This window comes from Crotalus tigris, unplaced genomic scaffold, assembly GCF_016545835.1.
Source record: "Crotalus tigris isolate CLP2741 ecotype Arizona unplaced genomic scaffold, ASM1654583v1 scf7180000017614.5298720, whole genome shotgun sequence".
Lineage (NCBI taxonomy): Eukaryota > Metazoa > Chordata > Lepidosauria > Squamata > Viperidae > Crotalus > Crotalus tigris.
The window spans coordinates 5,093,859-5,120,287 of record NW_024096513.1 but is presented as its reverse complement, the minus strand read 5'-3'; the positions used below and the strand labels follow the sequence as shown (position 1 = coordinate 5,120,287).

The window sequence follows — 26,429 nt, the reverse complement described above, 5'->3', positions numbered from 1 at the left end:
GGCGGGCAGCTGCCGAGTCGACGCCGTTCCTTTCCGCCGCTCAGGACTCCTTGGGTAAGCTTACACTTCTTCCTTTCCAGGTAGTGCAAGGCATCCCATTCGTCGCCAGTGTTGAGTCCGTGGCGGAAAACAGACACGAGAAGCAGCTGGAGTTCTCAGTTTCTTTTATTCAGCGTTCAGCTTACAGGAAGATGGCTTCAGCCTCGCCCAAACGCCTCACAGCCTCTTATATAGGCAACTCCCGGGTAAATGGGTTACTTTTCCCGCGCCAGCACCCGCGCATGCGCACGGCGCTGGCGACAGCCTGTCTGGTCCCGGGCAACTTTGCACCTGCCCGGGACTGCCTGCAAACGCCCAAGCCGTTTGCAAAGGCTCGGGACATAACACTAACGCTATGTTCCATGGAATACAGTTTGAAATGTCCTGCATCTAAGATTGCACAACTGAAGGTGAGAAGGAAAAAAGGATGCTGATGCTACTGATAATTCAGAAGCAGTTTGGGAGAGGGTTGCAGGAGCCATGCATCATAAACCCTATAACCTACATAAAAATAAAATAACCTGACATAAACGTTTCTAGGAGCTATGGGGACACCCTCCTATTTAGTTTCTATCTTGAGCTGGCAGTGAGGAGGAAACGTTGATGTACCTAGTACAGCTTCTCTTAACTGTATTAGCTATAATGGCCTTGTCCGATCAAGTAGTCTTCTGATGTGTTGCAGCTGCATTTCTCAGAAAACAGAAGGCATGTTGGCTGGGAATCCTAGACACTGCAGGCCCGATTCATTGTACAATGCCAAGTTTGGATAGCTGATGAAACTTGTGGACTAAGGATGTAACAAAATAATTCATTCCATTATTTGGCTCACCCAATCTTTGCTTTCAGAAGATGGAAGAGCTGTACACATTTCCAGCGTGTTCTGTCTCCCATATTCTATCAGCCCCATCAGACTTCAAAATTTGCAAGTCTTTCTTTGTAACCTAGACCAGAGGTCCCCAACCTTTTGGGCACCAGGGACCGGTTACGTGAAGAGAGGTTTTTCCACGGGCTGGTGGAGGTGTGGTTTTGTGTACTGCCTGCATCCCATGTGCTGCTTGTTTGTGTGGCCCAGTTGCTGACATGCTGCGGCCCGACACCGGTCCATGGACGGGGGTTGGGGACTCCTGACCTAGATTGCTGTTTGTGTCTCCTATCTGAGACCCCCCAAAAAATATTTATTTATTTATTAAACATGCATTTCTCTGCATCTTTCTCTTCTCTTAATAGTTACTTTGAGTATTTTGATTCTATGCACTGAGTTTTCTATTGTGAGGTTGCTGTTAGTCCCAACTCCAAGTTCTTTCAGAAAAGTCTTGCTTAGCCTTGGTTCCTGAAGAAATTCACTTCATCTGCTGCCTTCTGTAAAGACTTGTTCATTCTGTACATTAATCAGGTAAATCCATTCCCTGAACATCTGTCTTCATGGTTACTCCAAATGATAAATACAAATTGTTTCCTCGTTAGTAAGAATAAATCAAAATATAGCCTAGATTGATCAGCATAGTGGACAAATCCAGCTTTGCTGTAGTGCCTTCATTTCTTATTAGACAAACACTTTAGGTTTTGCAGTAACTAAGCATAAGCACTGAGAACTGTTATCATCCAAATTTTGTACCTCGTAAAGTTGAATTTTCTATATATTGATTATTAGATGACAGCAAAGAGTTACAATTTTGTAGTTAGCCATTAATGTTTAAAAAAATTAAAAAATAATAATCTGAAATATGTCTGTTTTTAAGTTTTTGGGGGCAACAATTATTTGTTTCTGAAAGACAATTTCATGCTGGTTAATAGTTAACTCAACTAAACTAGCCTTTGAATTGTTTCTTTACTGACAAAAATGAAAGCCTTGATAGTATGAACCTTTGTTGTAAAGTTTTACTTTGTTTAAAAACAGAGTTATAGTGAAGATTATAAAAATACTATCATAATATCTATATTGAAGTACTGTAGTGCTACTGTTCTTTCCTCTCTTTATATTATCTTTATTAGGATTTTTACACTTTGTTTTCTGAAATTTCTATTCACTTTTGTGTAGGCATAAGACAAACAATAAAAATACCTTATAATAAATGGGGAGGGACCTCCCACAAAATGGCATTAGTGTTTTCTATATTCTTTGCTTCCACCTATCGTTTGTCTGGATTTTTGCCATCTAAATATAGTGGTCTAATTTTCTGAAGGTAGAGAAATTGACAAAATGCACTTGAATTTTCTCTAACATGGTGGGTGGATATTAGATAGACAGATGTCCCTGTAGGTTTTCAAAACATTTTGGGGTTAATAAAGTCTCAGCTCATAGTGAAGTTCTAAACTATTCATAGAAATCATCCCCTGAAGATTCCATATGCTAGCTGCATAAGTACAGTATACTATAAAATTAATTACAATCACCACGATGGTTGACCTGATGAAAATATAGTAAAGTGACATTTAAAATAAATTGAGAGAGTATTTTGTAGCAAGTGGGAAATCAGTGTGAATGCTACACTACCTTCTGGTTAATACCAACAACAGTTCATTATGGAGAAGAGGCCTTGTTTTTTTTTTAAAGAATATATTAATATTGTATGCATGACAGAATTGCATTATAATTTCTAATTTGCTGCCTTGTGGCTGTCTTGTGCTTGGAATGAAAAAGAAATCAGAGGAAGTTTAACATAATGCTGGGAAGGTTTGCTCTTTTATCATAAGGCAAATAAAGCAAGAACAGATCCATAAAACAACAAGCTGGGTTTAATAAAACTTTAATGATGTTCCGGAGTTTTACCTTCTCATTTCTGGTTCAATGTTCCAAACCACTTAGTGGCAAGGAAAGCTGTCTATTTTTGTTGTTCTGGCATCTGGACCCATGAAAGCCATTAGTAGGAAAATGGCCCATCGCTGGCAGATTAAGAAATTAAGAAACATGCTGTACTTCTCATTAGCCCATCCATCCCTCTCACTGATAAATAAACTGTTAGCATTTGTGGAACCTCATTAGGAAGAGAAAGCGGTGTCCTTCACAGGGTCTCAGACATTGAAGTTATTTGCAGGTAAGACAGATGATATCCTGGAGTATTTTTCACGTGGCTTTACTGCTATTTTCTCAAGGAACTCTTGATGCTTGATCAAGAGGAACTTTTATTGACCCTTAAAATAAGCCCAGCATCAATGCTAATAGGTTGAGATTTCCACCTATCTACCATTAGTATCCTGTTTGGTTTCTGTGCCTGAGTGGTTACCCAATTACCTCTGCTATGTTGGATATATGTTTAAGTACAAGCTGCCAGAAATCCAGCACGACAGTCATACTTAAATCCCTATCAAAATAATTGCTATTTCTTTGCACTGAAACAGCAGCTGATATGGCTGCTTCCTTTTAAAACTCAGTGAGGAGAAACATATCCAACTTCAGTATATGGTTGTTTTTGTTTTGTGGCTTCCTGCTGCTGTGTCTCTGTCCTTATGATGTTGGTCAAGCGGAGGACATTATTCAACCTCTTGCAGACATATTTTCAACTGTTAGTGGTCAGTTTGCTACTTTTCCTCTGCTGTCATCCAAATTTCAAAAGAAATCATTTATGCTCCTAGTTGTAGTGCTGGTTTTACCTAGTTTCAACCTCCTTATATCTAACACTCTTTTTATTACTTCATTGTCTCATCTTATTATTCTCTTTTATGAATAAAAGTGGTTACAACAGCAAACTTATTTACTTTGGATGGAAGAGAAATATGGATAAGTGCATGGATAAATTAGGCGTGTACTTCAAAGTGGCATTCTCCAACAGCCACACATTCTCTGGTCCCTGGAAGGTACAAGGCTTGAACTAGCCAAGGATCCAAGGAAAATGTACATAGATTAGATTAGTACTTGTGGGTTGGGTTCACATGCAACACTTTCCCTGGTTACCAATTTAACCATGGTATGTGTGGGAGGGGGGATAGCACTCTTCATCTCAACTATTAATTGTTGACTGTTAACCAAATAGTCTGGGTTCATCTTACACTGGTGATGGCGAACCCCTGACACATCTGTCACAGGTGACACATCATGTCATTTTTGATGATACACCAGGCCACCAGACCCTCTCGGAGTCACACAAGAAGACCCTGCTCTCTCACAGCTTCTGGAGCCTCCAAAAATGTGTGAAAATGGGACATGCTTTCCCATTCTTTTTAGAGGCTGCAAGGCCATGCAAGAGCATTTTCCGAAGTTTCTAGGTCTCATGCAACTTGGATAGGTATTTTGAAAAAGATGTATTTATTAAACAATAATTTCATTTAATTCTTTTTTGTTACAAATGGTTCCTCTTTTGTCGTCTCTCTCTCTCTCTCTCTCTCTCTCTCTCTCTCTCTCTCTCTCTGTGTGTGTGTGTGTGTGTGAGAGAGAGAGAGAGAGAGAGAGAGAGAGAGAAAGAGATGCCAGCAGAGACAAGATAGTCATTTTCTGAATTTTTGACACACTGAGCTCAAAAGGTTCACCATCTCACAGTCCACCCCTGATCCAGAAAAGGCCTAATAAAGATTAATATCAACCAAGGTTAGCATTAGCAAAAGCTACTGAGGTTTATAAATGGTCTGGATGCTAACAGGACCATAAAGAATATTACAGGAAAAGGCAGGCTGGGTTAAGTATTCACAAGACAGCTGATGTTCCAGGTTGACAGGATCTCTGCTCCCAATCTTCACCCCTGCTTGCTATTGACTGTAGATTTAATGAAGTTCTCTTTATCCATTCTAAATGATCAGATTCCTGTTTGGCTGAGAAGTACAAAACCTAGCAGAAACCTCTTCAGATGGAGGAAAAACTGTATCCTCAGGTTTGGATAATAAAATCAGGGATGTTGAGGTTTGGTGTTACTTGTAGTTCATTGTGCTTAAAATCATCTTCATGGCCTTCCCTAGTAATACCAAAAACATTCCAATATACTGATCTGATGTACATACTTAGAAGCATACAGCTATTTATACTCAGCATATGTTTTTTTTTTACAAAGCAACTATAGTCAAAATATGGTTTACATTTCTGCCTAAGTTTTTCTTTCCATTTTAAATTTTAACTTGAATGCCTGCATAAGGCTATGCTTACTTGTCAGTCTGATACTGATTCAAAATTCAGTCTTTCTTTCCTAGTTGTCATTTCTTTTGAGTGGATGTTCACTATTTTTAAAATCACTTATACAAACACTTGTAACTTACTTTCAGTTTAATCCTGATTTCTCAAACTGTACTTGGGAGTGTTTATGACAGCTGTGACATTTAATCAATTTAATTGGGAAGATTAATAGATTTTTTTCCTATTAAAAAGCTTAATAGGTATTCTAATTATATAGGCAGAATATTTTTATAACACACATAACCAGAGAAAAATATACCTGTATATCATTTTATATAGGTGCTAATTAAAAAAAAATGACAAGATATACTGTACCAGTATTAAAGAGTCCTTATCCTCTTCTCAGTCTCTCTCAGAAAGAAATGATTTTCTCAAATAAGGCTTTCATCTTGTACAATACAAGTATGCTACTGACTTCAAAAATAGGTTTTTTTCTTCACACTTGTGCTAATTTAATCAATAGATGAATCTGCTAATTGATTATAATATACATGGCCAAGCAATTAGTATTCTATTAATCAGGTTTCAGTCCTCATATTAGAATAGCAACATACAAGATGAAAACAAAGGATCATTGCACTTGAAAAAGTTGAAAAACTGCCTGGAGAAGGTGGACTATATCACAATTAAACAGCACTATATATAGTAGTGTGACTGCTGCTGCATCACTTGTAATTCAGTTGGATGAAAAGGTATCTGCTCGCTCTTTCAAAGAAAAAGATAACTTTAGTCAAAGATTCATAAGGGGAAGTGTGGACAAGTGGTCAAGGACTGTACAAATGTCATCTTCTGTACAATTGGTGCTCCAGCACTTCATTACCTCCCTAGCTGGCTTTCCATTAAATCCTAAGGCAGTGTTTCTCAACCTTGACCATTTTAAGGCATGTGGACTTCAACTCCCAGAATTCCACATTTAGCCAAAGTTAGGTCTTACACCTAAGCAAGGAAAAGTGCACAGGTATAAAATAGATCAGTGGTGGCGAACTTATGGCACGGGTGCCAGAGGCAGCACTCAGAGCCCTCTCTACGGGCACGTGCGCTGTCGCCCCAGTCCTAGGCCTTCAGCTGGGTTTTATAAAACCTTTTCGCTTTAGACCTCCGCCGCCGTGTACAAAAAAAAAAAAAAAATAGTTCGATCAGTCAATTTCAACTTCTCATGGGAAAAAAAAAGATCTTGCAAAGTTGGAATTGATTGATTGAACTTTTTAGTCCCTCCCACTCTGCCGTTACTACCACAGCCACGCCCACCCAATGGGCCACACCCACCCAATGGGCCACACCCACCCAGCACCCGACGATCCATAAGTGGGTTTTGGGCTGCAGTTTGGCCACTCGGTCTCTAAAAGGTTCGCCATCACTGGAATAGATGCTACCTGGCTCAATATCTGTAGCTCTGAAAGGAAAGTAGGAGTCCTAGTGAACAACCAGCAGTGTGCTGCTACAACTACCAAAAAGCCAACACAGTTGTAGGTTGCATAAACAGAAGGATAGTATCAACAAGAGCAATAGCACCACTTTATACATTACTGGTAAGACAACATTTGGAATACATCATCCAGTTCTGGTCACACCAATAAAAAAAGACGTTGAAGCTCTAGAAAGAGTTCAGAGAAGAGCAACAAAGATAATAAGGGATCTGGAGGTGAAACTGTACAATGAACTGTTGTGGGAACTAGGTATGTCTAGCCTTGGGGTGGCATAATAGCAGTTTTCCAATAGTTGAGGGGCTGCCACAGAGAAGAGGGGGTAAACCTATTCACCAAAGCACCTGAAGGCAGGACAAGAAGTAACAGATGGAAATTATTAAAGAGAGATCCAACGTAGAATTAAGAAGAAATTTCTTGACAGAGCAATTAATCAGAGGAATGGCTTATCTCCAGAAGTTATGGCTTCTCCCTCACTGGAGGTTTTCAAGAATAGTTTGGACAACCATTTGCCTTAAATTATATAGGATCTCCTGCTTGAGCAAGGGGTTGGACCAGAAGAAGACTAGAAGACCTCTAAGGTCCCTTCTAACTCTGATATTCTAATCTATGACTTCTTTGATTTCCTTTTGACATTTTCCAATTAGCAAAAGACTGGTGGAAAGATATTTAATAAGAAAAGCAGTATCTGGAGTTTCCCCTCTTTAACTGTAATTAAGGAATATATAATTGCCTACTCTTCCAAGGACTGTCATTTGCCAGAACTGTTTTGTTTGACACTGAGTGAATAGTGGAGCTTCATGGATTAAATGGAGTGAGTTGGCATGCAAAGTTGTCAGTGACTTGCTCAGCATGACTGACCTTTTGTCAGCATGTGAACTATTACTCCAAACCAAGTTAGAACTCAGTGAAATTATTCAGAGGAGAGAGGTATGCCTAATTAAAGGCAACAAAAAGTCCAGTCAGATGTCCCTTTACAGATGGTTTAACCAGGACTATGTGGCAGTCAAAAAGCATTTAATAATAATAATAATTAAAAAAAGTTATAATAATAATAAAAAAGTTGGAAAGGACCTTGGAGGTCATCGAGTCCAACCCCCTGCTCAGGCAGGAACCCTACACCATTTCAGACAAATGGCTGTTCAGTCTCTTCTTAAAAACTTCCAGGGTTGGAGCATTCACTGCTTCTGGAGGCAGGTTGTTCCACTGGTTAATTGTTCTAACTGTCAGGAAGTTTTTCCTTAGTTCTAGGTTGCTTCTCTCCTTGATCAGTTTCCATCTGTTGCTTCTTGTCCTGCCTTCAGGCGCTTTGGAGAATAGCTTGACTCCCTCTTCTTTGGGGCAGCCCCTGAGATATTGGAACACTGCTATCATGTCCCTCCTCGTCCTTCTCTTTGTTAAACTAGACATACCCAATTCCAGCAACCGTTCCTTATATGTTTTAGCCTCCAGTTCCCTGATCATCTTTGTTGCTCTTCTCTGTACTCTTTCTAGAGTCTCAGCATCTCAGCAGCATTTGCTACAGCCTTAAGGGTCAATTCATTGTCAATCTCCTCTCCCCGTTAAAAATTCCTGAAATGAAAAGAGACTACAAGTACATCTTTTGAAGCAAAAAAAGAGATGCACAAATGGCTAGCTGGCAGAATTTGATGTTATTGGCTGGGACTAAGGACTGAGATCTATTTTGGCATTATTCCTGGACCTTTATCACAAGATAGAGATTCTGTATCCATTCACTCTATAACATCCTAGGTCCATCAATTTATTTGAGTGGCTTGCTGTTTTACCTGCTGAGATCGGATATTTGATACTTTAGTTGAAAATGGGCAAAGCTCTGGAAATGCCCACATCCCAGCCTTATTCACAAAGGCAAGTACTGAATAGTAGTGCCAACCTTGGCTTCACTTTTCATCTAGGTCAAATACTCAGCCCTCCATTTCCATTTACTGGGGATCCGTCATAGTTATCTTTATTTTTTTTAAAAAAGGGAGTAGAATTAGTTCTTCTAACAAAGACCATGAATCTCCTCAACGTAGGAAGTAAACTATATGCTAAGAACCTTTATTGGAAACCTGAGCATTGGCTGTAGCAGGCTGGAACACTCTGACAGAAAGAGGAAAAAAAACAGACTTTGGAACAGAATGTTCATTTGTTGGTTTTACAGCAGAGAATGATAAAATATTCTAGCAAACCCAAAGCAATGTTAATGGTGCATTTGTTGATTTGAGCTGTGCCTTTGATTTCATCTCTGGAGGACAACTGTAAGATATGAGTAAGGCTTCCACTATAGAAAAATGCTTGCTCCTACTTATTCACCAGTGATATATCAGTACAAGTCTATGATTAAAACAAAACTCTTTGGGATATCTTACAAATTGAATTGCAACTCAGAAGCAAGGCTGTTATTAGCATCTGAATTCCCAAACTTCTATGTTCACTTCATAGTCAGATTCCAGCAAGATGTAAAGTCTCATACTCCTAGCTAGATTATAAAAGTTTATCAACACTGATTGATGTGATCAGTACTATGAACCTGTCATAAATACCACTAATTTTGTACTAAGAATCATCTTCACTGATGGATTACTAGAAGCAAAGACTATAATGTTTGCTTGAAGCCTCAAGAAAAAGAACAACAATTGAACTATCCAGGGCAACATCATTGAATCGTCAAGAGTTGTCCAACATTGGTAACTATAAGACTTGTGGATTTCAACTCCCAGAATTCCCCAACTAATTATGCTAGCTGGAGAATTTTGGGAGTTGAAGTCCACAAGTCTTAAAGTTGTCAAGTTGGACACCCTGAGCTAAATGTTTTAAATATTTCTTGGCAGTATTCTGTGCCTCAGGCAAGTAGAGGATCCAAGCTGAAATCATAAGGCAGGCAATATAGAGAAGTACTGCAGGTGTCTTGATTGTTTTGTGCAAAAGGGAAGAGTTTTGAACTTGCTGCTTTCACCAGTTCAACTCTTTGATTAAATCCAATCAATATTCCAATTATCACCCCTTAGAAATCATCCAGACCAAATTTCTGAGGACAGAACATCAAGCCTGTAAATGTTTGCTGAATACAGTCTTCTGGATAAAAATCTGTGCTTGGCAGGAGAAGTTTCAGTCTTTGGTCAAAGCTTTTGTCTGGAGGCCTGGCTCCTTCAATAATTGTCAGCAAATCCATTTCAGGCTGGAAGCCATTGTCTTGCAAAAACGATGAGAGTTTTTGCTATCTTTGGCTTATGATCAAGCCAGAGTGCTTCTTGAACAAGTCCTGGAAGGAGAATGGCAAAGTGATCTGAAATCAGTTGCTAGCCGGGTTAGACTCTGGAGCCACAAAAATCTGAGATTGAGTCTTTGGGATTGCCAGCCATTACACAGCTCTTTCTCAGGTTCAGTTTAACATCCTTCCACCTGCTCATTCCAAAGGCAGATTTAACAGAATCCTGTATGAGGAATATACCTGCTCTACTTGATCAGTGGTGGTTTAACAGAAATATAACTTTTCCTGAAAACCTGCAGCAACTATGGAAGTCATGGTCTATCAGGCTGCACATTTCATAGAGATTTATTATAAAATTTGCAAGCTACCCCAATGAATTCTTATTACAAGCCTCCTTATACAACCTGCAATTCTGTGCATTGGTGGTTAGGGTATAGCGGCAGATAAATGAATCACTGGTAAAACTAGCACTCTACTTCTCTCAGTATTTATAGTGAATAATCTACTGTTTTTATGTTATTTAATAGAGATGGCTACAATCTGGACAATAGCTTGTATAGTAGCCTATTTTAAATTGCTGGCCTTAATGAAGAACTATTTACTTATTAACTGAGTATTGCTATTTCTTGCATTGGATCCCAGAGAAGCTCTAAAATATCTGAGTTGCAAAATAGTTTTCTTAGAAGTTTTAATGTAAAAGATGCTTCTTAAATGTAAAAGTGTTCTGGAAGGTTATACTGGGTTCTTCAAAGTGGAACCTATTTTACAACCACAATTGAGACTAAATTTCTTTTGTTAAGCAAGGTGGTTGCTACATGATTCATGGCCAACTTTATAACCATTTTCCCCACTAGTTGTTAAGTGAAACATTGCAGTTGTTAAACGAATACAGCTTCCCCCTCCTCATTGACTTTGCTTGTTGGAAGCTATCTAGGAAGGCAGAAAATAGCATTCACATGATCCTAGGTGCTGCAGTCATCGCAAATACTGTACATGCTTATTGCCACATGCCCAGATTTTGATCATGTAACCACAGAGGTGCTGCAATGGTTGTAAGTGTGAGAATCAAGTGCAAACCACTTTTTTCAGCACTGTTATTACTTCAAATGATCACTAAGTGAATGGTTGTAAATTGAGGAATACCTGCATACAGAATTGGAGGAAGATATTCTGTATATTAGAGACAGTTTCACTTTGTGTTTAAAAAGGATCCACTAGAGGTTGCTCCATTGAAGATAACATACCAAACTGGTGTGAACCAATTGAGAAGGCCCTTAAACCAGGCATGTTGGAACTTTTTCAGGAAATGGCTGTTTTAAAGCTCTAAGGAGGAAACTGTACCTTCTCTCTAAAGCAGGGGTCCTCAACTATGGGCCGTGGTCTGGAACTGAGTTGCGGGCTCTTGGCCAGCGGGCTGCAGAAATGGTGCACGCATGCATGGGCACGCATTCCTCCCCCACTCGCGCTAATGCCCACAGCCCCATTTGCGCAAGTGCACAGTTGCAAATGGGGATGCTAGTGGGGAACAGAGGTCCATGGCACATTTGTGCATGCATGAACAGGGCCGCTAGCCTGGGCAGGTTGCGTGGCCCATTTGCACATGCGTGAATGGGGCTGCTAGCTGCCATGGAGGATGTGCAGCTGTTTGTGCATGCACACAGCACCAGTGCATTTTGCATGTGCAAATGGGGCCACTAGTGCTGCACCAGTGTGTGTGGCCCGTGTATGCATGCGCGTACCAATTTTGAAGCTGCTCTCCTTCCCTCTGGTCTGTGAGCCCGGAAAGTTTGGAGACGTCTGCTCTAAAGAATTCTGCAAAGCAATCCTGTGAACTGCATTCTATAGTCCTACTAGTTATCCAGCTCTCTGTTATCTGTGAAATTAATTTAGTTCAATTGTAGCTGTTGAAAACTTGGTTATTGTAAGATTTGACAATACTAGCTTTAACTATTTAAACCAACAATACCCAAACTGTATTGAAGAGTTTGTAGAATCCTAAGGGGCATACAGATAGATATCCCATGTTCTTTGTTTAATCCTGTGTTAATGTGCAGGGAGTATATTTTGTTATCCTATCTGGTCTGCTGGCACTTCCTGGGGATTCTCAATTTAAATGTTAATGTGTTTGCTACCAGGAAAGGTGAGGGGACATAATTGAGTTGCATGTTGTTATCTATGGCTTGCATATGTTATTTATTTATTTAGAAAATTTATTCGCTACCTACTTCTTTAATGGCTCGGAGCCTTTGCAACTGGGTCAAAGTACAGTAAGCCATCATTAACATTCATTAAAAATAAAATGCAAGTTCTTCATATAGATACTTAGGAATTTCTTTGTTTTTAGGCTACTAGACTTAGCTTTTTTCATCCTTTGTTTCCCTTTCTACAGCTCTTTAGAGGGGAAATTTCCCTAATAATGAGTCAGCTTATTGGGCTGTGTGCCTCACAACTAGGGTACATTTGTTCCAATGCAGAGATGACCAAGGAAAAACTCTGTGACTGCAGTCTTGAGGAATTTGGTAAAAGTCTTCTATAGGAAGACTCTTCTAAAAATGAAAGAAGGAATGTATCCTACTTTTCGAATTAAATGAAGAAAAAAACTAAAGCCCTTTTAGCTGCATTTTATGTTGCATGCAAACTAATCTCTTAATAAATCTCGTGTTAACTGCATGCATCATTGTTTTGCCAAGTGTCATAGCAGTGATCAGATGCCCAGGCAACTGGTTCTTCTGGACCTAGACACAATGAACACACTAGTAAATAATGGGATTTATTAGTTCAGTCCTGATGGGGCTCAACATAACATTTGATTGAGCATTGTGGTGCAAGAAGCCACAGATCTTATATATCTTTGCTCCAGAGTTTAAACTGTGAACTTCATCCTCTTGCTAGTCATTCCAAGGCTTTGGAGATAGCTGGTGAAACATTTTCATAATGGCGCTGTCTAGCCTGAAAACCAGCTAAGAGCCTCAGCTCTTATGCCCTGGTCAGAAACTGCTTTTCATGAGAGCAGCACACACACACAAAAAAAAGCCTATTGATTTCTCACATCTTTGCAGTATATTCAAAATAAATATAATTGATCCTCCCCCCCTGTAAAATAGCCTAGTTAATTACTGAATTCATTTGAAATCTAATTTTGAGAACAATTGTTTGTACATTCTAAAAGTAACTGTTTTGTGGTGGTAAATTTTATCCACTTTTCAGATGACCTCTATCCTATATGTGTTTGTGTGAATATATGTCCATGTGTGTATATGATTTTTGCATAAAAATCATCTTTTAAAAGTAAACACTTCCTTAAACCTCTTCATTAATATCTTCCTTTTAAGATTTCTGGAAGTATTTTTTTTTCCCATTTATCAAGTTGTCCTTAACTTGCCCAACTTGAAAGTAATCAGGATTCACCAGCTATTGGCTGAAACAGAACAGAGATGAACAGAGAAAATCTTGTTGGTGTATTGTCGTGCTATCTTATAGACTGGAAGGGAGGAAGCTAAACCAATTCTCTGGATGTGTCCCAATAATGATTGCTTGCTAGATTGAAATGGTCTTTTTAGAAATAAATTTAAATGTATTAAGTTATATTTAAATGTATTAATATATTATGCCTACAACTCGAGAATTTGTTGGTGATTTCTTGAAGTTCTCTTTAAATTCTGTAAAGTTGTTTTGTTAAAACTGGGTGAAAGCAGTTTTAGGCAATGCTTTTTTTCAAAAAAAAAAAAAAAGGTGCTGGAATTTACACACGTCATACAACCCGCCTTGCCTACCCTACAAGGTTCTATCCAAAAAAGGTGCAGGAACTCTGTTCTGGGCGTTCTATGAGAAAAAAAGCCCTGGTTTTTGGGATAAAATTGCAAGTACTCACCTAGCTAAACTTTGCAAAAGTGGTCCCTATTTCAGATTTACAGAATTCCTTCTATCTTCTGCCCTGCATTAATCAAACACAGTAAAATGCTTGTAAAGCATTTTCTGTAAACTTTTTGTCTGTGTTCATTTTTAGTGACCCAGTTTGATTTCAGTTAAGGTCAAATAACGGTGGGGTTTTTTCGTTTAGTTTTTTGCAACTTTTGAATATTTTGAAGCATTACTCCTTTGTGCCTGATTTTTTTTTTTTTTAGTTCAGAAATACTTTGGAGAGAAAAATCCATGCTGAAATATTTCCTGGATGTTTAATAACTAAAAACCAGAAGACAGAAGTCTACATTGTAGAAGAGAATGGAAATACTCTTGTGCAAAACCTGAAGGAAATTTGTTTCCAGTTTACATATAGTGGTGGGATTCAGCCAGTTCGCACCAGTTCAGTAGAACTGGTCGCTAATTTTTTGTTGCCAGGCCAAGAATGGACTTCTGGAAGCGGCATCCACACAGAGAACCGGTTGTTCACATATTTGAATCCCACCACTGTTTACATATTACCTTGAGAGGTGCAAATTAGGTTAAGTGACATTAAAATGCAAACTAAACCGATTTCTCGCTCATGCCTGGTTAAATATAAATTCTTGGGTGGATGGTGATGAGCATGTGAAGAGATAGACAGGACCCTTCCCAGTGCTGCAAATGTGATAGTCGGTTTTTCTGATCTATTGAAGTGTTTCATTTGACACTTGAAACATTCCATTTGAAGATTCATTTTCTACAGTATTCTGTTGTGATTCCAGCTGTGACAAATTTGATAGCCGGGGAAAACCAACAGCCCATGTAAAAAGCAACAATTATGTCTTGAAGCACACTGCTTATTTTAAGAAATTAGAGGCATTTAAATACACCAAGAAACAGTCTTTGAGTAAATGGCAATGTTTCCTCATCAATTAAAACACCTACTTTTTTCCCTTTTAAAAGGAACAAAACAGTGATTGTGAGTCTTTGCATTTTTTTCTCACTTGTTTTAGGAAAACTGCTTCTGTAGCTAATCAAAATGGCCCCATTTCCAAAGTGAATCCTAAAGCAGGAGTTATTTTCTGCCTTGACCAGGAAGAATTAGTAGGATTCCTGTCTAAGTTTCAGGACATGCTTTTTGATTATAAATTTTTAAGATAGTTGGGCAGGTACTATTTTCACATAATATTCAAATATAGAATGAAGCTGATTACCAATAGGTTCAAGGGATAAACTATGTCTGCATACAAGAGTAATTTAATTTCTGAAATACAAACTTACTGAAAATAAAGTATGTTGTAATTTCCTCTCACAGGTATCTGGGTCTATCAACCTTCACCAATCAAGCTCCTTTCAGTTGGCAAAAGTCTAACATTTTTTAATTTTCTGTTTGTTTATGTCTTTGTTCAATGTTTGAGCTATCCCAGGAGATGTGGGATCTCTCAAAACATTAAAACAAATAATAAATCAACACTGAGAAATTTTATCAAGAGAAGGGAACTCCACAAATATCAAGGTGTAATATTCCAATATCAATGCAGGATTGCAAATTGCCATTTTAGAACTGGGGAAAAAACCCATAATTTTAGGGTTTTCCCAAATGTAAGCAGTGTTGATCATAGTTGGGAAAATATGCGAATTGTAATCCAACCTATCTTAGAAGCAAGGAAGGTAACCTTGATGGAAGTATTTCCATCAAAGACTTAGGCAAACATTTTTATGCTCTAGGATACAAAATAATATTTGGAAGCAGCTCAGGCAGGTGCTTTTCTGGTTCATGGGATATAAGAATCTGCAAAATTCTGTTGTTAGACAAATGGTAGCTATAGTCTTTGTCTGGAGTTGATTTCTGATTTTATCTACCAAATGAGCTGACAGGATCCGGAGGGTATAAGTTAAAGGGTGGGGTGAATTTACAAGGAATCCAGAACATAGAGTGCTTTCCAACTGAGTCTATGGTTTATTTCTTCTAAACAAACGAAGATTAATAAATCAAGGAGAAATCAAAGTTTGTTAATCCTGCATTTGTAGAGGGGCTACATATTAAGATATTCAGATAAGCTTTTGATTCCTAGTTAAGCTGTCTTTTTTTCATCAATGGGTTGTCCAAGTGATTTCATTCATTGGGAGTTAGAATGTTACTTTCCATATGGTATAATTTAGATATGGAATGCACTAACACAATAGGCAATGATAGTCATTACTAAATATTAGCTTTAATCACTACATGGGACTTCCAAGGTCAGTAATTTTATGCTTTTAAGTATCAGATACTGTGAAAAGACTGCAGTAAAGATATATTTGCACTACTTTTGTGAACTTCATAATTTTAAGAGCAGTGATGCTGGAGGTTTTCATTAGGATCATTGTTTGATGAGAGCTGAATTCAGTAATTTATTCATAAACAGGAGGGAAAGGGCTTGCATTTTTAAAACAAAAATAAATATGAGGCAAAGTGCAACTGACAGATTGCCATCCCTTCTGAATCGCTCCTTTTGGAAGCAAACTACAGAGCTAGAGAGGTTGTTAACCTAGAAATGTCATGGAAGAGCTCTATTGCAGTCTTATGTACAGAAGGTCAATTTTGTTCATGATCAGCTTGGAAGAACGTCTGCATCATTCACATGTTGGGTTGCACTGGAATTCAGACAGATTTAACACCAGGCAATATTTACATAAACTCTTCTGCAAAGATAGTTGAGAAAGAATTATGGAACTATATTAAAACAGTGACATCTGAAACAGCTACCTTAATTATTCCCGGTAAAGATGCATTCACTGCAGCTTAGTAATTATGAGACTGGCAATTTCAACACATATGAATGAAAGATGCCAACTGGGGAAGCCTTATCCTGAAGCACTAAAATTCTTAAAAAAGAAAAAAAAAAAACAACCTTCGTACTGGAGTGTTGCATCTGTAAAATGTGAGCACTAATCAGCTGTCTTTGACCAAGACCAACACCAAATAATCATGGTATTATAGAACATCAGGGATTATCTGGTTTAACTCTCCAAAGTATGCTAGGCAGTCCATGAGAAGTGGCTGCCCAGATAAAACCTCTTGAAATTCAGAATTGCTACCTCAATAAATAGACTGTTCTTTATATTTTAAACGAGATCTGGGTAGCTGCAATTATTATTAGTTCTGGTTTTTCTGGCCATGGGAAATATTTTTCAAGCACCTTCTATATAGCTTTCCTTTTTGCACTGGAACAGGTCAATCGTACGGTGTGTGTATGTGTTGATATTATTTTTTCTTTCTTGGAAGTGGTGCAATTTAATAGGTATCATCAGTGCTTTTTTTCTAAAAAAAAAACCCAAGTGCCAGAACTCACACACATCATACAACCCGCCTTGCCTACCCTACAAGGTTCCATCCAAAAAAGGTGACGGAACTCCGTTCTGGGTGTTCTATGAGAAAAAAAGCCCTGGGTATCGTCTACTATATTTTTTTGCATTGCAATCACTGACCCAGGATGGTTTAGTTCTTCTTGTTTCTACAGTTCATCTCATTTTAGGCTTTTAAGGTAGAAAAGATGGTTTTGACTCCTGAACTAGCATTTTAGAACTGGCTCCAGTTGGCAGATATGTATCTCTTCTAGCAAAACTCCTGCTGGCCTTTCACACTAGCACTAAAGCCTGAATCTTGGCCTGGGCCTGGAACCCCAAATGTGTGAAGGGTCTCAGCTCCTGGTTGTATTGTATTGTAGCAGAACATCCAGATTCAGCCATAGTTTCATTCCATACAGCATTAACCTTGTGAACTCTCAAGCTTCCTCCTTCTGTTATATATTCAAGATGGACAGTATTTAATATTTATTTGTTATGTATATATAGGGGTGTGGGTCTATACATATGTTGTACATAGTATGTTTAGGTGTGTGTCATGTGTGTTTCACTTTGAGAGCGGTCAACTAAATTTCATTTTTGATGTGTGCTGTTGTGCCCACAGTAAAAAAAAATGACAACAAAGGTTATCTTATCTTATCTAATGATTGTTTATTTCTCTCAGGGGCTATGTGTTTTAATTTTTGTAATTGTTTTATTCAGGGCTTTTTTTCTCATAGAATGCCCAGAACGGAGTTCCAGCACCTTTTTGGGATGGAACCTTGTAGAGTAGGCAAGGCAGGTTGTATAGCGTGTGTGAGTTCTGGCATCTTTTTTTTTTTTTAGAAAAAAAGCACTGGTTTTATTCCTAATATTGTTCACTACCTAGAATCACTTGTTGAAATGGATAGCCTTACCTATCTACCTACCTACCTACCTACCTACCTACCTACCTACCTACCTACCTACCTACTTACATACATACATACATACATACATATACATGCATACATCAAATAAATATCAAAGGGAGTCCTGTAGCCTGATGTTTGCCTACTTTTTCTAGAATGGAGCTGTTAGATGAAATTTCTCCGCCGGCTAGCTAAAGACAGATTCTCAGCCTCTGCTGGACAGATGTCCTCCCACTATTAAAAGACCACTTGGACTGCTGATAGATTAGCTGAAGAAAGAACCATTAGGCCTAAGACTGTCAAGAATCTGCTTAATGTTTTTAAATGTGTAAACAACAAATGAGCTGCAGCCAGCTGCAACCCTTTTAATGCCTTAAATTATTCAACCTCTAAAGAGCAGGCTGAAAAAAAAAATATTACTTGTCTTTTAATGGCTTGAGTCTTTTAGGATTGAAATGGTATTTTCTTCGTTCTCCCGGAGCTTAGGTTTACAGTCTTGATCACAAGATCCCTTTGTGGTAACTGTATCAAGGGCACTATCTGCCCTTCTCACTGGTCCACTGTATGCATGTGCTTATGTTTGCATGCACGCAAGTAGGTAGGTAGGTAGCTATGATGGCCTTGACTTACCACTGACTTCTTTTAAAATGTTTTGACTTCCAGGTATAGGGGTGAGAGAGAACAATTCATGCAAAGTTACCCTGTTGGCTCCCATGCCTAAGAGAGGACAAGAATCTAGCCCTCCCTACTCCTACCCAGACTGGTGCTTTTAGCCATCACAGTAGACTGCTTCCCATTTTTAACAACTCTATCAAGCTGCCATTTATTTATTTATTTATTTATTTATTTATTTATTTGTTTATTTATTTATTTTGCTGCAGATTCTTAATGCCCATTCTAGAGAGTTATCTCAGTTGACATGGAAGTTAGTACTGTAAGGCTCTTAATAATAATAATAATAATAATAATAATAATAATAATAATAATAAGAAGAAGAAGAAGAAGAAGAAGAAGAAGAAGAAGAAGAAGAAGAAGAAGAAGAAGAAGAAGAAGAAGAAGAAGAAGAAGAAGAAGAAGAAGACGAAGAAGAAGAAGAAGAAGAAGAAGAAGAAGAAGAAGAAGAAGAAGAAGAAGAAGAAGAAGAAGAAGAAGAAGAAGAAGAAGAGGAAGAAGAAGAAGAAGTAGTTGTTGGAAGGGACCTTGGAGGTTATCGAGTCCAACACCCTGCTCAGGCAGGAAACCCTATACCACTTCGGACAGGTGGCTGTCCAGTCTTTTCTTAAAAACTTCCAGGGTTGGAGCATTCACTGCTTCTGGAGGCAGGTCGTTCCACTGGTTAATTGTTCTAACTTTCAGGAAGTTTCTCCTTAGTTCTAGGTTGCTTCTCTCCTTGATTAGTTTCCATCCATTGCTTCTTGTCCTGCCCTCAGATGCTTTGGAAAATAGAACTGGTTTTTTAGAACTGGTTTGGAAAAGCAGTTGAACACTCTTCAATGATTTTGTAATGTTACTTCCATAAGCGCTCACCCCTGTGGCCAGCGATAAAGGAATTACTGTTCAAAAATCTTAAGAGTGTCATAAAACAATGTTGAAGAAATTGAGGTACAAATTTATAAATTCTTCAGTGCAATATTTCTTTTGATATAAACTCATCAATAAACTCGTAAATTGAAGTATTTCAATTTAATCCTTCTTCTGAACTCATTTAAATACATTGAAATTTCAGCCTTTCCATCTATAGTGTGTGTGGGGGGTCAAACTTGCAATGTCATGTGATGAGTTGCGACGCATCATGACTTTTTTGCCATTGCCGGCAATGGGGTGGGCACGGTTTCTCTATGATGCATCCAGCCTGCGAGCGGGCAGTTTGACTCCCCTGATCTATAGAGTAGGATGGGATTCAGAAGAACAGTTATGGCATTGTATTACAGTAAACACATAGAAAAATGCAGCATTTGAGAAATGCTTTTTTTTATAACACTTTGTTGTTATTTTTTATGAGGGGCATCAGATTATTGACAATAAACTTAATGGCTCTGGCGTAATTCACTCTCAGGGTTCTTACAAAATTTATAGCAAGATGTTAGTTAAAATGCTGTTAGTTGTCATACAGTGTGTAGAGTTTGGAACATAACCAAATCTCCTGCCAAAAATGCATTACAGGAGATCTATAAGGTCAGTTTTGATCAAGCTTTCTTTGTTTACTTTTTCTTTTAAAGGATCAAACTTTTCTGCATAAAAACGTGGAACAGAATCTTCAGGTTCCTTTATCACACTCCATAACTGTTTTGTCAATGAGCAAACTCCATGCCATAAGGACCTTTTATGTGCCCAGAAGATATCATAAAAGAGTCTAAATGTGCCCACTCGCTCTAGACTGGCTGCAAATTTTTACGCTCCTTTTCTAAAATAACTTCAGTTGAGAAGAACAGAGATTTGCTAGCACCAAAGGCAGCTCAGAACAATATTTAAAACAAGCATTGGGTTTCTACCAGGAAAAGCACAAAAGGGGCAATGTGTGGGTGCATGCAGAGCACATATAATATATCTAAACCAGTGGTTCTCAACCTGTGGGTTGGGACCCCATTTGGGGTCGAACGACCATTTCACGGGGGTCGCCAAACAACGCATTCTGCCATTTTTTCCCTCTTTTCCTTAGCTGTGCTACTCCCTTTTATTCTATTGGCTTTTGAAAGCCAATAGAATAGACTCTCTTGAATAGAGTCTAATTCTATTGGCTTTCAAAAGCCAATAGGAATTGTCCAGGCTGTCTCTGCCCTGCTGAGCCCGCCAAAAGTCCCATTCTGCAAACGGTGCTGCACCAGTTAAGTAGTCCTTGACTTACGACCGGTTGAGTAGTCCTCGACTTATGACCGGTTGGGGGGTCGCGGCATTAAAAAGGTTGAGAACCACTGATCTAAACCAAATGAGTGAAATACTCCCAAAGTTCTTTGATTCAAAATGTAGGGTTCTAGCCTCTCTGGTAATATTTCCAAAGTGACACTGGCAGGTTAATATTTTACTGTTCAGATTTTGTTAAGGAAATACCATTTCTTGTACATTGATAAAATACTGCAACTGCTATGTGTCGGTATTGTATGCAGTTCTGGCAATAGGCAGGGGCACCTGTACTTCTCCAGCATGAGGATGGAGAATCCATGGACGGGTTTCCTTCATCTTCCTGCCCAACAGACTAAGTCTGACAAGTTGCCACGCCTCCTGCTGGGCTAGTCTGACCCAGTTCCGACTTAGTCTTGTACCCAGCAGGACACGTTGGTTCGTTTCTCAGATTCCAATAGGTTGTACCCATCCGTGAATTCTCCAAAAAATCTTATCGCAGCGTTCCTTGTGAAGTCTTCACAAGCCCTTAAAGGACCTTTCCCCCCAAAAACTTTTTTTTCCTGTCAGACAGCTGCCCAGGCCGTTTGCTGCATTGATTGATTCACTGCGCTGACGGAGCTCAGCCATCGGACTGAGCTCTGGCTTCTTAGAAGCTGCTCAGCCCTCCGCAGCACAGCTGATCGATGGACTTCCCCTGCCAGCCTCAGACCAGCTGGGCTTCAGCCTGAAGCTTTGAAGCGTTTTTGGCTTCCCTCGCTGACAGCAGACGCCATTTTGAGAGCCTCAGGCAGCCCATCTAGTCACTGAGGCACTCGAAAGAAAAAGTTCCTTCTTCTTCCCCCAATAAAAAAAAAATGTCTGACAAGGAGAAAAATAAAGAAAAGGTAACTTTACATTGAAAAATGGACATAGCAAGTCTCCTACCCATTGCAAGGATTTCTGCAATTCATTGTGGATGGATTCCAGTATTAGAATGTGCATCAAACCCATTGCTCCAAGTTCCCTTCCTGGCTTGGTGCCCTGAAGGTGTTTTGAATTTCAATTTCCAGAATCCATCGTTAGCACAATCTTATAAGTCAGGAAATTGGTTCAGGACATTTGGAGGGCTGCAGGTCGTGGATGGTAGATTTTAAAGGTGTCCATGAATGATAAAATGGAAGTTGTTACTATAAACTTGTTTACAGCACACTGGACGTTGGGAGCTTTTGTTTTAGTGGGCGGGAGAACTTAGGCAGAATTGTAAATAGAAGTGAATGATACAAACTAGTATTTTTCCATCTTCATTGAGGGGCTCAAATCAAGGGCGTCCCATTTGTTGAGGTTCTGTTTTCCGCGGTGACAGCCATGGTCTATTAAATTGCTACTACAAGTAGTCCTCAACTTAAGATCATTCTTTTAATGCAATTCAAAGTTAGGATTGCCTTGGAAAAAGTGATTTATGACTTGTACTCACACTTAGGACTGTCGCACCACCCCTATGGTCATATGATCATAATTCGGATGCTTGGAAATCAGCTCACATTTATAACTAGTTGAAGCATCCTATGATGCTGATTTTTTTCTGGGGGGGGGGAACAAAAAATATCCATTGAGGAAGCTGAATACTTTTATAACTGCATGACTACATAATTCATTGAACAACTGACATAAAAATTGTTGTAAAATCAGTTGTGATCTGACTTACAACTGCAATGACTTACAATAGAAATTCCACTTCCAGTTGTGGTAATAAGTCAAGGACTACCTATATTCCACTAACATGACTTTTTATTTTGAATAATTGTATCATACTGAAGGATTTTCTCATAACCATAAGGCTCAATATTGTTTTAACCGATGTGTGTATTGTTTGGTATCTATTAAAGCAAAGAAGCTATTCAGTACTGATCTAAATAATAAAAGAGAAATTGCTCCATACATTGCAAATTCCCCGAGGTCGATTTTTCGATTGGCACATAACGTGAGAGTGATTGATTTCCCCAAATCTCTATAAATGTAAAAGACTTTTCCCAGCACGGAAATTGGAATGGCGGTATTGCCATTATAATTGTCATTGCTGTTGTTGATGATAATTGTGGACAAATTACTGTAGAATAGTTAACTAACGGCTAGGGGTTGGAGATTATAATTTAGATTCTAGATGCTTGGCTGCACGTGCTCTGTCATTGTGCCCAGATTAGCAGAGTGGGATATTTAAGGAAGACTTTATTTCAGCATCCTCAGTGATAGGTCTGGGAAGAATGTGAAAAAAAGATTTTCTAGAGAGCTGCTTAAGATGAGTTACAATTAGTACTTGAATAGGACCTTGGGAAGTTGAGGGCTGCAGACGAGAAATCATACTCTCTCTCTCTCTCTCTCTCTCACTTACAACTGTTGCAGCCTCCCTATGGCCATATGATCTAAATTCAGAGACTCAGAAATTGCCATGTATTTACAACAATTGCAGCAACTGGATTTAGGTGATCGTCATTTGTGACCTCCCCAGCTGGCTTCCTACCAACAAAGTCAGTGGGAGAAGCCAGATTTGCTTACTACAGTGATTTGTCTAACAGTGACAAAAATGTTGTAAAATTGGGAGCAACTCACTTAACAACATCCTTACTTAATAAATGAAATTCTGGCCCCCATTGTGGTTTTACGTTGATGGCTACCTATATGCCTATATAAGGAGTCCTGCTCAACTTGAAAGTAATTTTACTTTTTCAGTCATATAAATGGGAATTTACCTAAGGAAAGCCACTCACATGGCAATGTGTGAAGTAACACTCTGTCTTTGGGTTGGTTTCAGCAGTCTTTTTCTAGAGTATCTTAATTATATCTTTAATCATGTTTTAATTATATTGCTAGCTATTCTGAGTAGTGGAAAGACAGGACATAAAACCCCCAAATAAATCAAGTCATCAACAAGATGGACTCAGGTAATCGCTTGTATTTTTTTTCCCCTTCCATAAGAAGGAACAGTTATCTTATTGAGCAATGGATATAATTTCCCCCCCTTTGGTCTGGAAACCTTTCCTTATCTTTATCCTCTAAGATCTTTGAGGACAAGTTATCAACAGTGATGTCACTGGAGAGGGGAGGAAGAAATTCTAAAAATTCTTCATTTTTTAGGTTTTGAAATTTTAAAATAGAAAATGTCTGTGTTGGATCTTTCAGAATCTTAGTGTTGACTGTTTTATTGCTCAAAGGGAGAAAAACAGTTAATTGCTTCTGGATTTTGGACATAGCTCTGGAAGATCCTGACGGTTGCTGAACTTGGGCCAGATCTATTTCAGAGCCTAAATGCACATGCCCCTCCGAATCAGGTTTTTATTGGAATAGTAAGTTGACTAGACAGACAGGCAAACAGACAGGCAGACAAACTGCCCTGCTGCAGAGATAATTATCTTGGTCCAATGGCTCGTCAAGCTCTTTTCCTTCTAGCATCATCATGGGTGGGATCTTTCCCAGCCAGACTCCATCTCCTTCCCATAGGATTATGATTTATAGCTGACAGTGCTCAGTTCACCCTTGTGGTATAGTCAACTGTGTATCTTATATTGAGATTATGTCTCATGGACAGCCCTGGGATGAATGAACTCCCTATGAAGTTTAATCATCTTCATTACTGGATGGCACATCCTCATGCTGGGGCTAATGAGATGCTACTGGAATGTTCACTCTTCAGTGTGGCAGTGTTCACTTTAAGATTGGACATCTTGGCTGTGATGACTCACAAATGCAAAATCTTAGAGCAGTGCTCTGTTCAAAGCCTTTTTCTCTCTTCACTCAGAGGGGTTGTATCTTTCATTCCCTGGTTTGAAAGGAGGAACAGAATGACAAATTACCTTTGGCACATAGCTGTTGACAATAGCAGCATATCTGAACCTCTGTTAAGACACTGTAATAGAGAAGTGGAGGTAGGACAGGGAAAAACACAGTGTGATTGTATCAGATTGAGTGTCATTGGTTAGTTGCAGAGTATAAATCAGTTACATAAATAACTTATGCACATTATTAATATGATCAGCAAGGGAGAGAATTCAGGACTATGTTTTTGTAGCAATCTCAATACTGAAAAATACTGTACTATTTAGGAGATTAGACAAAACAGCATTTTAACATGTAAATTCCATTGCTACTGAAATTTGGGTAGCAAATATTGATGTTGTTTTTATGGCTTTTGCAAAGATTTCATGTTTGCTTTTTAGCTTAACTATATAAAGTCAGAAGACAAGCTACGGCTATTTATGTTAGCAAGATAAAGCTTTGTCCCTTCCAGTCATCCTTTCCTTAGATTGAATTGGCTGCTGGCTATTGCTACCAATCACACCACTATTGCTTGGAATTTTGAAAGAATGCAAATGCAGAAGTTAAACTGTTGTCTAGGTGTGATAGCCTGGATGTGACGAACCCACCCACATCTGTTCAAGTTCTTGTTAAGAACAAAATGAAAAAGAATGGTACTTTTCACTGAAGCCTCCTTCAGTTGAGCAGCAGTCCGTATACCCATGCTCTTTTCAGACACAGTCAACATTACCTTATATTTCAAGCATTACAAGAGTCTCTGCCTCCTAGCTTTGTTCTTTCTAAGTGGTAGTAGCAGTAGACAGTAGGAACATGTGAACACTTTGAGCTAGTCTTGACAAAAAGTACCAACTATGAGTAGTAATACTACCTTTATTAATAGCAGAATCTTGAAAATCTGAATGTACTTCTTCCCTCCCTTACTTTTACTCTCCCAAAAACTAAGGAAGGTCCCTTCTCAGACATTTTCTCCTTTGGACTCAGTTTTTGTTTATCTGACCATTGCCTAGACCAGAGGTGGGGAACCTTGGCTCTTTTACGACTTTTGGACTTCAACTCCCAGAATTTCTAAGCCAGCATGGCTCGCTCAGGAATTCTGGGATTTGAAGTCCACAAGTCATAAAAGAGCCAAGGTTCCCCACCTCTGGTCTAGGCTGTGGTTCTTCTTCCTATTTCCCAAGGTCATTCCTACTTACCATTGTAGAACTATGGCAAGAGTTGCTGGAAATTGTCCCTCTTGGTGTAGGTACAATGAAGCCTTTGAGTCCAGTGATCTCATTCAGTATGAGGCCATTCTCTATATTCTTGCTGCCATATTGTTGACATCTGTGATGTCTGTTCTTAACCATTTTCTCAATAAACCAAGGAAGTCCTTTGGATTGGCAAACAGGGGGAAGTCATTTTGGAATAATTTTGTCCAAGGACATAGTTAGGGGACAACCGAAGTCTTGAAAGATCTATTCCCCAGAACATTGGAAAATTTTATGGGTGCCCTCTAAAAAATGCACAGTTCTATTCGTTACATGAGATGGACTCATGAAACATATTCCTCCTCCCTGTAAAGGATGGTGGCATCAGTTGCTTCAAGAGCAATGAGAGAGAGATCTAACCATACAAAGATAAAGATGGGTTATCTATGGAATGGTACCGCTCTGCATGTGGATAGGTTTGTGTGATTAGGTTTAATTTGTCCTTTTAGTCCTTTACAGTAAGGACTAAAGTTGATGCACATCCAGTTTGGATCAACCTGGATAATTCCAGCTGAAATTGGATGCAGTCTGGGAAACACTCCAGTCTGGAGTTTATCACCACAATCAGAATGTATAACTTCCTGTACCATCACACATTGTTCCTGGCTGATGTGCAAAGAACGACAGCATACATGGTGGGGAATAGGATAAGACGTT

The 26,429-nt window shown here is 38.8% G+C and overlaps 1 protein-coding gene across 1 annotated transcript in view; it reads right to left on the bottom strand.

Moving 5' to 3' along the window:
- Nucleotides 1–25,871, bottom strand: part of LOC120300812 (testosterone 17-beta-dehydrogenase 3-like) — a 35,177-nt gene extending 9,306 nt beyond the window's left edge. The window contains exons 1-2 of the mRNA XM_039327327.1: nucleotides 25,719–25,871; nucleotides 24,564–24,616 (exon numbers count right to left, since the gene is read on the bottom strand). Coding sequence (XP_039183261.1) covers nucleotides 24,564–24,616; nucleotides 25,719–25,871 — 206 coding nt within the window. The remainder of the gene's footprint in view (nucleotides 1–24,563; nucleotides 24,617–25,718) is intronic.
- Nucleotides 25,872–26,429: the final 558 nt, after the last annotated feature.